This window comes from Cannabis sativa, chromosome 6, assembly GCF_029168945.1.
Source record: "Cannabis sativa cultivar Pink pepper isolate KNU-18-1 chromosome 6, ASM2916894v1, whole genome shotgun sequence".
NCBI lineage: Eukaryota > Viridiplantae > Streptophyta > Magnoliopsida > Rosales > Cannabaceae > Cannabis > Cannabis sativa.
In genome coordinates, this window is record NC_083606.1 from 5,145,168 (window position 1) to 5,158,045 (window position 12,878).

Genomic DNA, 12,878 nt, shown 5'->3' on the forward strand with positions numbered 1-12,878 from the left:
CCACACACAAACAACAAAAAAATTACAAAAAAAAAAACTACCTATACAAAGTTTTCAATATTTTATGGTTTTTTCTTAATTTATTTACATAAAATACATACGATTTTTTGGTGTATCTTTATATTGTATTCTTATGATTTTATTATTAATTTTTTGTTATTTGTATATTATTTTTTATGTTGTGTTGTTCTTATTTTGATATTATTTTGTATTTTTATAGAATATTGTTAAAATGTAAGAAAAAAAACGAACGTCAAAATGTAAAAATTTTACAAAAATTTGTGTTATATGTAATTATCCCTATTATTTAGTACAAGATTATTTGTATTAGTGTTGTATTAAATAATACAAGACTAATACCAGCCCCGGGCTTGAGTCTAAGTCGAGGCTAGGTTCGAGGTCACAAGGTCTGATTTTGGGTCCAAGTCCTGAATTGGGTCCAGGGTCCGAGTCTAAGGTCTGAGGTCCGAGTCTTGATTTGAGTCCGAGTCTTGGTCTGAATTTGGAGTCAGGGTCCGAATCCGGGTTTGGGGTCCCGATCGAGGTTCGGGGTCAGGGTCTGGGTCTATGGTCCGGAGTTAGGGTCAAGATCCGAGTTAGGGTTTCGAGTCCGAGGTCCAGGGTCCAGGTTCAAGTCCGAGGTTTGGGTCTAGTTACTGAGTCTAGGGTTAGGTCTAGGGCAGGGGTCCGGGGCAGGGTCCTGGTACGAGTCTGCGGTCTGGTCCAAGGCTAGTTCCTAGTCTGAGGTCAGGATCTAGGTCAAGTCTGGGGTTCAGGTCTAGGCCCCCATCCTTAAACCCGAACCTTTTCTAAATATTATAATACAAGCTAATATGAATCATTTGTTATATATTAAATAATACAAGTTGCATTGTATTAAAATTTATGGTCATAATAATTAATACAATATAAAAAAAATTCCAAACATAGTGCTACTTATTATTTGCTACGATCTTATACGACTTACCAAACGAATCCCTAATAATAATAATAATAATAATAATAATAATAATAATAATAATAATAATAATAATAATAGGGACAGAACATGAACATGGCTTGTGATTTTGTTCATTCTCAACTGAATTAAGGTTGTTTAAGGACAACATGCTGCAAAAGACAGATGACCAAGGAAGGAATTATCTTAATCAAAACTTGTTAGAATGATTAGTGTGAATGCTAATTAATAAGCAAGAAGAACATGTCAGTTTAGTACCTTGATTTGTGTCCTATTGTATGTGTATGTTATGTGGATAGAATCATCACTAGCTTGAATAACAGCTGGATATGAGAACTCCATTAACAGATTCTCTTCCAATGTCAAAGCTTCGTGCCACGAGTCGCCATCATCATCAGATACAGCAACTTTAAGAACTCCCCTTGAGATTGTATTGTAAACAAGTAATAATTGGCCATTTCTCAGCTTCACTCCATCAATGCCTAGATGATTTGTCATTCTTAGATGTTCATGTAACTCGTCTTTGAATCGAACCAAAAAAGAAAGCGACAAAGACAAAGACAGAGACTAGCTGCTAACCTGAGTTTGGATTTGGGAGATCAGTTGGTTGAGCGAAACCCCAGTTGTATCCGCCATCATGGGATTCTGATAAACACACTCTACCGATATGATCAAAAGATCGCATTAAAACACGCAAGGTCCCTCTTGAAGTCATGTAAGGAACAGGTTGAATCACACTGAGTGTTTCATTTTGAATGTAAATAGGGCCATACTTTCTCCATGATCTACCTGCATCGGCGGTGACCTGTTCAATGATAAAAACAACTCAATCTCTGTTTCAAATATCATGAAATTCATCCAGAAGTGAGCTAATCTAGTTTATTTATACAACCTCCACCCATGATCCCCAAGAATTCCAACTTTCAACAGAGGATCCACAGAGCAATTGTCCATTTTCGAGCAAGATTGGCTGATTTTTAAAAGTTGGCAGGCAGAAAAACATGTCAAAGTGAGCTTGAAATATGCATTAACATCAATGATAGAAAATGTAGGTGTACCTTGTTTTTTATTGGTCCCAATATGCCAGAAGGAAGTTGCTCTCTTTCTGACCAGCTTATACCTTTATCATATGACCGTTTCATGCATCCACTCCATCTAAAAGAGCAACAGTTAGATACTAAAAGAGCAACCCTTTGTTGTGAGTCTTGTGACATGATATTGTATCAAAGATTCAAGGAAAAATTCCCAACCCAATTGAATCTAGAAGGAAATATCCGAACTACGACCTTCGTAGAATTTTGTTTTTGAATTACTTTTTCGAAAACAACTTCTCCCGAACTACATAAAATAGTTGCAGATATCCCCCTAAAATTACATTCTGCTAATTTATTTTAAACATTTTGCTTAGGTGGTCATGAGTTACAAGTACAGTTGCAGTACAAGTATTTATTTGATGAAGGAAGACATTTAGATTGCTAATAGGTAAAGGCCGAAAAGTGTTTACGAAGAAAACCAGCAGCGAAACTATGTTCTTATTCAACCAATAACTCACACACTTCGAGTTTAACTAACAAGTAACACCTGAGCCTAACTAAAATGATTGAGAAGACACACCATCTAGAGCTCTTCTCTTCCAATGTATCATAAACCATCACAGCCAGTAAACTACCTACCATCTCATCACTTAGCAATCTTAAATCAAATCTCAAAGTACTTCTCTTATTGCTTATGCAAATCTGAAATTACAAATAAAGTTCCAAACTTTCGAGAGTTATCAATCTCCCAACTAGAGTTTCTACTCTCCTAAAGTCTAAACAAAAATCTAAATTTGGATAATTGTTAGGCCTCTAGGAGTGAAAGAAGTTTACCCTATAAAAAAAAGACATTTCATGGTCTAAGAAAAGTAAGATTTTCGAACTGCATCATAAGGAAAGTAAAGCATAAAATAGGTAAAGCTGTAAGAAAAATAATCAAAGCTGAAACATAAAACAAAAGGTCAAAATGTTTACTTTTGAACCTCTTGGCCTACTTTATAAAACAACAGCAGCTCATCTGATGGAAGTTTGAATAGAACAGGATTCCACATTGGAACATCATGTTCTTCATCAGCTATAACAGGTGGTTCCCAACAGCCATTCTAGCAACAAATATTTTCTCAAGAGTTATGAACCAACTTAAAAACTAGAGTACAATGCCAGCCAAAAAAGAAAATCAAGTATTGTCCAGCTGAACTAAAACAGTAATTAGAATAAAGGGTGTGTACTCATTCGGTTGTTTTTAATAATGTTCATTTAGTACCCTGAACTCAAATTTGATTAACAAAACTTTATCAATACGATCAAACTGTGTTCAGCTATATGAATTCTATAGTCAAATTTTAGTTTTAATTACATATAACTGCTAATAGTTTGATTAAACTAATAAAATTTTATTAATCAAATTTAACTTTAGGGTATTAAATATGTTCAGTTTCAAAATATAAGGTACTAAATACGCATTATTGAAAATATCTGACTTATTTTTCGAGACAATACAGGATACCAAATGAGTAGAATTTAAGCATAGAAACCGAAAGCTAGCATGAAATCAGCAATTGGGCTAAATGTTTAAGAAACATCCTCCAATGGTGTCTTGCCTTAATATCTATAACACATACTTTGCTTAGTGAACCAAACAATTACCTAAGAAAGCAAGGCTTGAAATGTGACATACTGAAGTGTTATAACTTATTCATTAGTGAAATGATAACTGAGTCAAAATCTAATAATTAGAAACACACAACACAAAAATGTTATATCCTTTTCTTGATATTTATTTGTTTACCTTGTATGTTTGTACCCAGATTTTCACATCAGGTTCCCCCTCTTTAGTACCCCCAAAATAGGCAACCAAAAAATGATCTTTATCAACCTACACAAACAGCAAAAAAGCATACTCAATCTCTATAATAGAAACAACCAACCACTACTACTAGCAGACTATAAAGAAATATCATACTGAAATAGGTAACCTCAACAATGGTGGAAGCATGGCAATTGTTGAAGGGAACAGAATTTTCAGGAAATGTGTACTCTTCCACCAAAGGCCTCCCAAAGTTGGAATCTTTAGACAGCATATTCAAACTCTTCCTCTGAGATTTTGAAGTTGTGTTTTCTGTATGTGTACTAACCAATTTCCTGCACAAGTATATACATTGAAAAAGATAAAGAAAAACCCTTAAAAGATCAAAAGAAAGAACCATTTTTTGACTTGAAAAATTGGAACTTTAAGGTGTATAAACTCAAAATGCTTCAAATAAATCCCACCCCACAAAAAAAAAAAGCCACCTTGTTGAAGGGGCAGAGAAAGGAAGAAGAAGGGGTTGAAATGTGAGAGCACTGGAATGATTGAACAAGTGAGATGAAGTGAAGAAGGGTCTGCAAAATCCATAAAATGGGTTTGAGATTGAAAAGAGAAAGGAAGATAGAGAAATGGCAAGCACAAACAGGGTGCATCTAATTACTAGTGTCCACCACATTTATGATTCTGTAACATTTCATATTGAACTTACTTACATATATAATCTTAAAGGATTGAGATGATGATCTTTGAATTTTGACTGAAAAAGACAAAGTGAGAAAGAGAAAGATTAACAGTTTGTTTACTGTATGGAAGTAAATGCAGGAGAGTTTAGGTAGTGATAATCTGGATTCTTTATAGTATACTTTTATAATTGATTAAAGCAACTAACTAATCTGTCTTCTTGTTTTTCTCTATAATAATTGTTTGTCCACGTGACCAAGTCAGACACTCTTTATGTTTATAATTGGTTTCAGGCTGTAATAGAGTAATAGAATAAGGCCAAATATTAAGCACTAAAAATAGTGGAAACCCAATTAAAAGCAAGAATATAATGTTTTTTTTTTCATCCTACTAAAAAAAGTTTATGTAATGATAGATGTGTAAAAATGTAATTTATTAGGGCTGATGGTGCGGGTTGTAATATTTTTTTAAAATTAAATTACATATACAGTTTTTGTAATTTCTCAAACTGCAACCGTATTATGAGATCTTAGAATCGCAAAAATTACACTGCAAAAATACAGTGTGGTACAACGTAGTTTGAATAATTTACACTATTATCATTATCAAACTTTATAATGAAAATTTAAAAATCAATCTAATAAAATTTAAACAATAAAAAAATTCTTATTAAAATTTTAATAATATAACATATATATATTAATCATCATTTCATTCTATTGAATTGCCTCTAAAACTAATGTACTATATATATATTTGTTCTTATATGAAAAAAAAAAATCATATTATAAAAATTAGTAACTTTGTAATATATATAGTGCGATGTGATTTGAACCTCAATTATTAAATTCAAAACTGTAAATCACACCGTACTGCATGGTTTAGCAAAAATGCAAACCACAACCGCACCACAAAAAAAATTTCAAACCGTATTTTTAATGCAGTATTGTGCAGTGCAAGTGATTTGTACGGTGTGGACGGTTTACTGAATATCCCATCTTTACTTAGTTTTGAGAAAATAAGATAAGCTACAAGATAAACCATCTAATTGAAGAACAACATATACAATTCAAAACCCATTAAATCAAAATTATTACTTATGTATTTTCTAGAAGAAAAAAAAGAAAAGGAAGTAAAAGAGACACATAGGAAAAGGAAGTCAATAAGGTGGTGTTTGATTTGAAATAATGAAGTAAAATAGAAAAGAAATAATTTTATTCTATTTTTTTGTTTGGCTTCATTTCAAAATATTAGAATGTTATTTATATTTTAATTATGTTTTCATTCATTCCAACAAAATACCGCCTAATGGGATGTTTGTTATGTAAAATTAAATTAGAGAGAATAGACTTGAAAAAAATATGGAACAAGTGTTAGAAGAGATTACCACTATTTTAATTTGAAAAGTGAGACTCACTTAAAAATACAAACTCTTTCTAATTTAAAATTTAATTTAAGTTTGACATTGTCATTGCCATCAAAGTTTAAACCTCGTACCAAACGCAGAATAAGAGAGACACAAGTCAGTCAATAATAATGTTTGATCTACATTTGATATGGTATAAGGTACACTCTCTCATATACTTGACATTTACAAATTAAGATAAGAGACAATATTAAAGAATTAGTCTCCATCTGTTCAAGAGAAAACCCACCATCCCCAAGTTAGCTTTTCTCTGAAGCTCAATATCCAAATTGATGAATTCTAAACCCCATTAGCCATGCCCTATTCAGTCAACTGTGGAAAAAAAAAAGGAAAATAAGATGTATCAAACAAGACAACCTAATCCAATTACACATTCCTATAATGATCTCGTTTGTTTTGTTCGCCAATCCGATTGTGAGTCATTTCGTTGAGACTTGTGCACACCAGACAGCCATGAACGAGCTCTGGCGTGTCACGCAATGTGTTTCTTAGCAAATATATAGTATGTAGCCCACTTCAGACAACTACTCGTCATCAGGTTCAGTCGAAAAGTCTGGTTCTTCAGGTTTTCGTAACTTTGGCATCTCATCCTTTACCTTTTGAGCTCCTCTTCTGGTGTTAGCAGCAAACCTTGAGGCCAATATCGTAACACCAAGATTCATTTTCGTCTTTGAAGTATTTGCACGTCTAGAATATTCTTCCTCTCCTTCTTCTTCTTCTTCTCCTTCTCGTTCTTCTTCTTCTTGTTCACTCTCATAGGCTACTTGCTCTTCCCTAGCAAATGATTCCTTCATGCTTAGATCCTTTGTAAGCTTCCTTTTCTTGTACCGACGCCAAGCAGCCTGAATAAAGCAAGCAGCCCATGTTCTCCAATGGTGGGAGTAAAATCGGAAGGTGTGCTGAAGCTTCTTGCTATGTAGGCGCCTAAATTGGTTGGCAACGAATTTGAGATCTTCAGCTCGTAATGCAAAAGCTTCAACTTCATTCAGTGCTTTGACTGTTCTAGTTGAAGAAGGCAAGTTTAAGGTAGATTTAGGAAGCAAAGCCCATGACAGTAATTCCTCTCCACAAAAATCCCCTGGTCTCAATGTGATTGAATTGAAGAAACCAGTTCGACCTCCATTGGTAGTAGAACTATCCAGTGTACCTCTAATGATGAAAAGCATCTCGGTAACAGGGTCACCCTCACGAACAATGTAGGTTCCAGCAGTGCTTAGGGAGGATACTAGTCGTTCACAGATTGCATCGAGCAATTGATCATCCATCTGTGAAAAGAAAGGTACCTGTAGAATGATAAAAAATTGTAGTTAACAGCAAATGGATCAGAGTAGTGATGAGAATATTTTCTTCATCACAGGTGAGAAGCTCATATATGGTAGTAAACAATGTCACATTGAATGCCAGGAAATTTCATACCCGACGAACTAAATCTAAGCACAGATGACGTTGAATATCCCGACTAAGATCAGCAGGTAATCCACGAAGGATGGATTCTTCATCAACCCCACGAGTTGCAAGCCACTTGTATTGAACAAAACGCCTAACACGCCGTCTTAAATCTTCGGGGAGTTGACGATGCCTCATCCATTCCTCAGTGTCTCTTCGTTTAAGCCTCCACTCCTCGAGCCTCACAGTGATCGATTGCAGATAGGTCTGCATTAAGAAACAACTCGACTGTTCAATATCAAACTAGCAAGAATATATTATCATGAGAGAACAAACAAACTGGCAAAAACTGTAAGTTACTCCCATCCCTACAGTTCGTCTAAAATAGTCACAAAAGTAATAGATTTCATAGCCCAACATTATTAGAGAGCAGATAGTACACTTGAAATAGTAAAGATTATCATTTCGTCCACCAACGGTGACAAACAAACTAAGTACTAAATACTCCCACACATACAAAATGCAGTAGTACAAAAATATTTTCAAAATGTTCCTTGATATTAAATGTTTAGCAGAAACATACAAAGCCGTCCAACCCAGTTTGAGCTAGAGAAAATCTTAGTGCAAACAGTTTCAACCAGAGTACTTAAACTTCTAGATACAATTTACTGACGAATTGAGAAATTGGAAAGGTCCAAATACAGTCATCCAAGAGAATTATAGGATCAGTGAACAAGAAACATATGAAAATATAATAAAATAAAAAACTTAATTAAATAAAAGAGAAATTGAATGGAAAGAATCAATAGCAAAGCTTTTCCCACTACCTGCATATTCCCGATCAAATGGGAAAACAATACAAGACCCAAAATGGCAATGAGAATGGCAAATAACGTCTCTCCTATAAATGTACTTGTCGCCAAATTCTGCCCATATGAGCTGAGAAGATGAGGAATAAAATACTGTCAATAACTTGGAAAACTTATAAAATCCTAATATAGTCTACTTAAACCTATTTCAAACCAAAAATGCTCCCTCAATTTTTCATTTCTACCACTTGGAAATAAATGCAAAATGTTCAAAGCACTGAAAAATAATAGCACTATTACCCTAATTCTACAGATGATAGAGTTTGTTAAGAAAGGAGTGCATGGACTCTCCACACAAGATGAAGAACACATGTTTGAATCAAATTCCTCGCAAAATAATAACCCCTCCTCCCATAAATATAGCAACTAAACTTAAAATCCCTAATTCATAAAGCCAGTGCTTTGTGGAATCTTCTCAAAGTCCAAGATTTCTCAGCAATGTAATAATCTGAACCAACTCAATATCAAACTATCTGCATGGTGTCCATTGGAACTTCGTCTGATCTTTATTAATTTATTTGCCAAAATCAAGCTCATCTCTGGCAGTTCCTCTTTGCCTAAGATACTTTCTAAAGGCAGGTGTCAAAATAAATTGTATACTCGATGCTCTTTTAATGTAAGCTCACACTCTCTATTGTTTTCATTGGTGCTACCATTTGCAGGGATTTCAAACAGGTGGTATAAACTATTTTCTCTATAGGGATTATCACTGGGGTACTAAAAGTAAAAAAAAAAAGTGATGTTCCAAGCCTGTATTTTGTTCTTTGCCTAGACAATCGACAGCATATCCACCCTTCTAAAGATGCACTTAAAAGGCACCCATGCACCACTAGAAACATGATAAAACTTTCGAACCAGCCAAAAGCAGCAAGAAATAAACTTAAAATATAAAAGAGAACACATAGATAATGTCAGTTACTAGGTACAAGATATGCACTTTTTATTTGATGCAAGGATATGACATATAATCTTTATGGGAATCATCATGAATGTTTACTTCACCAGGACCATTGTTGTTACCTCAAATTCTGTAAGCCCCACCATAAACAATAGAAATACTTTTCAATGAAGTTTGATGAAACAACTTTTTTTGCCACTGCATTTTCAAATATGCCATATTTGAACTTTTTAGTATCTGGCTTGCAGTTATTAAACACACTTGTAGCATTTGCCCAACTCATGCGCTTGTTTCCATTTAAGGAATCACAATCTAAATAATACAAATCACAACTCCCAATGCCTTCCTTTCGACAAAAGGATTTCCAGCAAGAGGTATACCGATCAACCGATAGCAAATACCACGCTGCCCCTAGAACCTGCAGATTCATTTAAGTAATTTGCATTCTTAGACAAATAAATAGAATAAAATCTCTTATAGGTAAACAATGACAGACAAAGAATGAACACTGGAAACAGCCAAAGAGAAAGAGGGGAAAAAGGAATTGCATACATGACTAGCCAACATGTACAACAGCAGATTATATGCAGCGCCTGCCCAGGCAGTCTTTGTGACCACTCCGGTTGCTTTGATTATTTGTGAGCTTAATGGAAAAATCAGATATAACCGCGGAACATATTGAAGCAGAACAATTAGTGCGAGGGCATTGTTGTTATGATCAGTTCGAGCACTTCTTGTTGCTGGTATAATAAACCATATGACAATCTACACAATGTATTAAAAAAATTAGGACAAAATAACAGTATAGATCAACGTTATTCGCAAAATACAGCAAAAATTTCATCTACCGAATTTGAGGCATAGCACTTTAGCATTCCCCCCACCCCCCATCTATTCATTAAAAAAAATTGAAAAAGTTCTGCAATTGTAAAAATTTCCAAGAAAACAAATGAAGAGGAAAAGGTCCATATGCAGTTAAGCATCATTATTAGCAAGTACCCACTAATCTCCCTCACCTTAAACAAAGTCCTATTTAAACAGAAAAGGAATTTCTAATTACACATTTGTAAGAAAATCTGCAGAAAGAAAAACCAGAAAATGGAACTCTAAAAAGTACCTGAGGCAGAGGCAATGTAGCAATGAGGTCTATAAAGAAATCAGATCTCAGGTACCTACGAGCAATCTTCTTTGGGTCCATCACAAGCTCACCCCTCCCAAACACTCGAGTGTTAGGAGCAACATAAGCCGTTCGGAACTTTATAATCACGTGCAATAAATAAAATATGTCCGCAAGAGTCCTAAAGCAAGTTGCAACAATCCGTAAATTAAAGTCTGTTTTCACACATGCTGAGTTTTCATTCCCTCCCACCACAGGCAAGTAAAAATACAGTGGGTCAACAAAAAGTGCCACTAAACACGAAACAATGAAAACCCGGTTCCATTGCAACATGATCTCACCACCTGGGTCAAGAATTCTGTTGCGCCAAGGCTCGTGATCTTCTGGAAATACTTTAGACCTACCTATTTTGAAAGTATCAGAAAGTTTAATTTTACCCCCAAGAACTCCACCATTGGATTCCAGTAATGAAGATGATGGAACCTTATATGTAGATGATGACCTATCAAGCCACTGAGGACCATGATGACCCCACACAGATTCCTTTTGCTGATTCCCATCCGAACGGAACCTGAAATCCGAAAGGGGAAGAAAAATTGTTAGAACATTTCCCTATGAATTGTAGTGGACCTCAAGGAAGTTGTCTTTCAACAGAAACTGAAGTTTTAACTTTTAAGCACAAGAAAAGGAAGTCGTTCCCAATATCCCAAATGACAATGTATAACATGAAAATGTTCAACAATCCTAATAAATCATAAGAAAAGATGTTTATTCTATGTTGTTTTTGCTTCCAATAGTACTAGGGAGCACTTCAATTTCACCAATAAGCCGGCATCAGAGCTTCTATTCTATTCAACTAAAGAAACTTAAGTCATCTCTATTCCCCTCTTTTTATATTCCCAATCTTAATCAAAGTCCATTTGTTTAATACAGATAGACTTTTCTATATATTTTCAGAAACCAAACAAAGCATTAAACAACTATCAACGACAAGTTCAACATATTGTGAAAAACCCATCTCAATCAAAAACCAAACAAACAATTAATGAATTAAACATTAAGCTTTTTAAGGTCTCAATCAAAAAATTTCAATTTCTCATGGGTCCCAATATTACTAATTAAAAAACTTCACACAAGTCAATTCCCTAAAATTCTTTCATAAATACACTTAACAAATCTCCCCAAACATGTAAGATCCAATTTCATTGAGCTAGCTCAATCAGTTCTCTCTCTGAATCCACAAAAAACAACAAAATCAAATACTTTCATAAACTTCATCCCAAACCAAAAATAATCAATAAAATAATCAAACCAAGTGTACCTGACAAGCTTTTCCTTCTTGAACTCCATACCCAGAAAGAAGAAGAAGAGAGCTGAAATCTACGAGCTTTCAAAACCCTAACATGGCCAAACAAATAGCCCTCTCTCTCTCTCTCTAGAATGACGAATCTGATGAATTGAAGAGCTCTGAGTAGAAAAGTTGAGAAATGGTTGAAAAGAGTGGGAAAGGAAAGAGAGTCGAAACTGTTAAGGACTTGTTTGGTAGTTAGGGGTAGTTATAGGCATTTCAACGCGTTAGAAAAAGCAATAAACCAAACACTGTCTTAAGCGAGTCAAAAGATAGTTTTGACACAGTGGTGAAAAGCAAAGCGAGTTGAGTATCCATTTAATGCCACGTAGGACGTGCCTATCTATTATTATTGGCTATTTTTGTCTCTTTTTAGTCCACTTGGAAATGTTTTCTGTTTTTTTTATATGTAAAATTAATAAAATAAAAAAATTATATTTATCATTTAACAAAATTATAGAATATTTTAATGTATATTCTTTGATTTGTGATGTCTTCAATATTAAATTAATTAATTTAGTTGCCAATTTGGAAAATAATTTGTTGGTTTAACTTTAGGGTAAAAAGTGAGTTTTAGTCACTCAATTGGTTGGTAAATGTTATATATAATGTTTAAAAATAAACATTATTTTCTAATATGATATAACCACTATTTTTGATTGCTTTAAATTTTTCTTAAATTATTATAATTACCAAATTGTGCCTTTTAAAATTGAGATGAATAATTTGATAGTGATAATGGTTGGAGGTGTACAATTTATTAATTTAATGATCCGTGTTAATTTTTGAATAAGTTGTGTTAATTTTTTTGACAGATGGACACAATTTAATAGTAATAATAATTTAAAGACAATTAAAAACAACTTGACAAATTTGAAGGATATTATCAAATAATAATAATAGTTTACAGGCAAAAATTGTACTTTTCTATATACACTTAAAAAAATAATTATGTGAATTTTTTTTATATTTATTAAATAATTGATGTTAATTCTCATTATTTTGCGAACATATATTTTTTTTAGATATAATGTTAGGATTTTTCTTTTATAATATTAATATTTTATTGTCTAGTTTTTTTAGACATTTTTTTATACTAATTGTAACTTTAACGTATACATTGGCTTTTTTTTTTTTTTTTTTTTTTTGATTATTGGCACCTCGAAAGAGAGCCAAGAAACAGACTACAAAGAAAGCAAAACACCCGCAAAGACTACAGGGCAGAAAACCATAAGAAAACGAGAAAAACATCCCAAACAAAGGAAGATTAAACAAACTAAGCCCATAGACGGGCAAGGAGAAATTAAACAAAACAAGAACTAAGCAAACCAAATTAAACGAAAATAAACGAGGG

The 12,878-nt window shown here is 33.7% G+C and overlaps 2 protein-coding genes across 7 annotated transcripts; both read right to left on the bottom strand.

Annotated features, from left to right (window-relative positions):
* Positions 1–248: 248 nt before the first annotated feature.
* Positions 249–4,708, bottom strand: LOC133028969 (uncharacterized). Of its 6 annotated transcripts, none has more exons than XM_061116933.1 (10): positions 4,513–4,706; positions 4,285–4,374; positions 3,969–4,134; positions 3,782–3,868; positions 2,968–3,095; positions 2,017–2,113; positions 1,851–1,928; positions 1,538–1,763; positions 1,217–1,440; positions 249–1,110 (listed from the first exon to the last, which is right to left on the bottom strand). In XM_061116933.1, the coding sequence occupies exons 3-10, from the start codon at positions 4,071–4,073 to the stop codon at positions 1,087–1,089; spliced, it is 969 nt and encodes a 322-aa protein (XP_060972916.1). In that variant the 5' UTR covers positions 4,074–4,134; positions 4,285–4,374; positions 4,513–4,706; the 3' UTR covers positions 249–1,086. The 6 variants fall into 6 exon arrangements, with proteins under 6 accessions (XP_060972916.1, XP_060972918.1, XP_060972917.1 ...); XM_061116935.1 differs by having other exon boundaries at positions 4,264–4,374; positions 4,513–4,556; XM_061116934.1 differs by lacking the exon at positions 4,285–4,374 and having other exon boundaries at positions 4,509–4,708.
* Positions 4,709–6,003: 1,295 nt separating this feature from the next.
* Positions 6,004–11,781, bottom strand: LOC115725579 (cyclic nucleotide-gated ion channel 17). Its single transcript, XM_030655149.2, has 7 exons — positions 11,498–11,781; positions 10,177–10,747; positions 9,612–9,824; positions 9,182–9,477; positions 8,120–8,231; positions 7,323–7,559; positions 6,004–7,189 (listed from the first exon to the last, which is right to left on the bottom strand). The coding sequence occupies exons 1-7, from the start codon at positions 11,524–11,526 to the stop codon at positions 6,431–6,433; spliced, it is 2,217 nt and encodes a 738-aa protein (XP_030511009.1). The 5' UTR covers positions 11,527–11,781; the 3' UTR covers positions 6,004–6,430.
* Between the last annotated feature and the right edge of the window lie 1,097 nt (positions 11,782–12,878).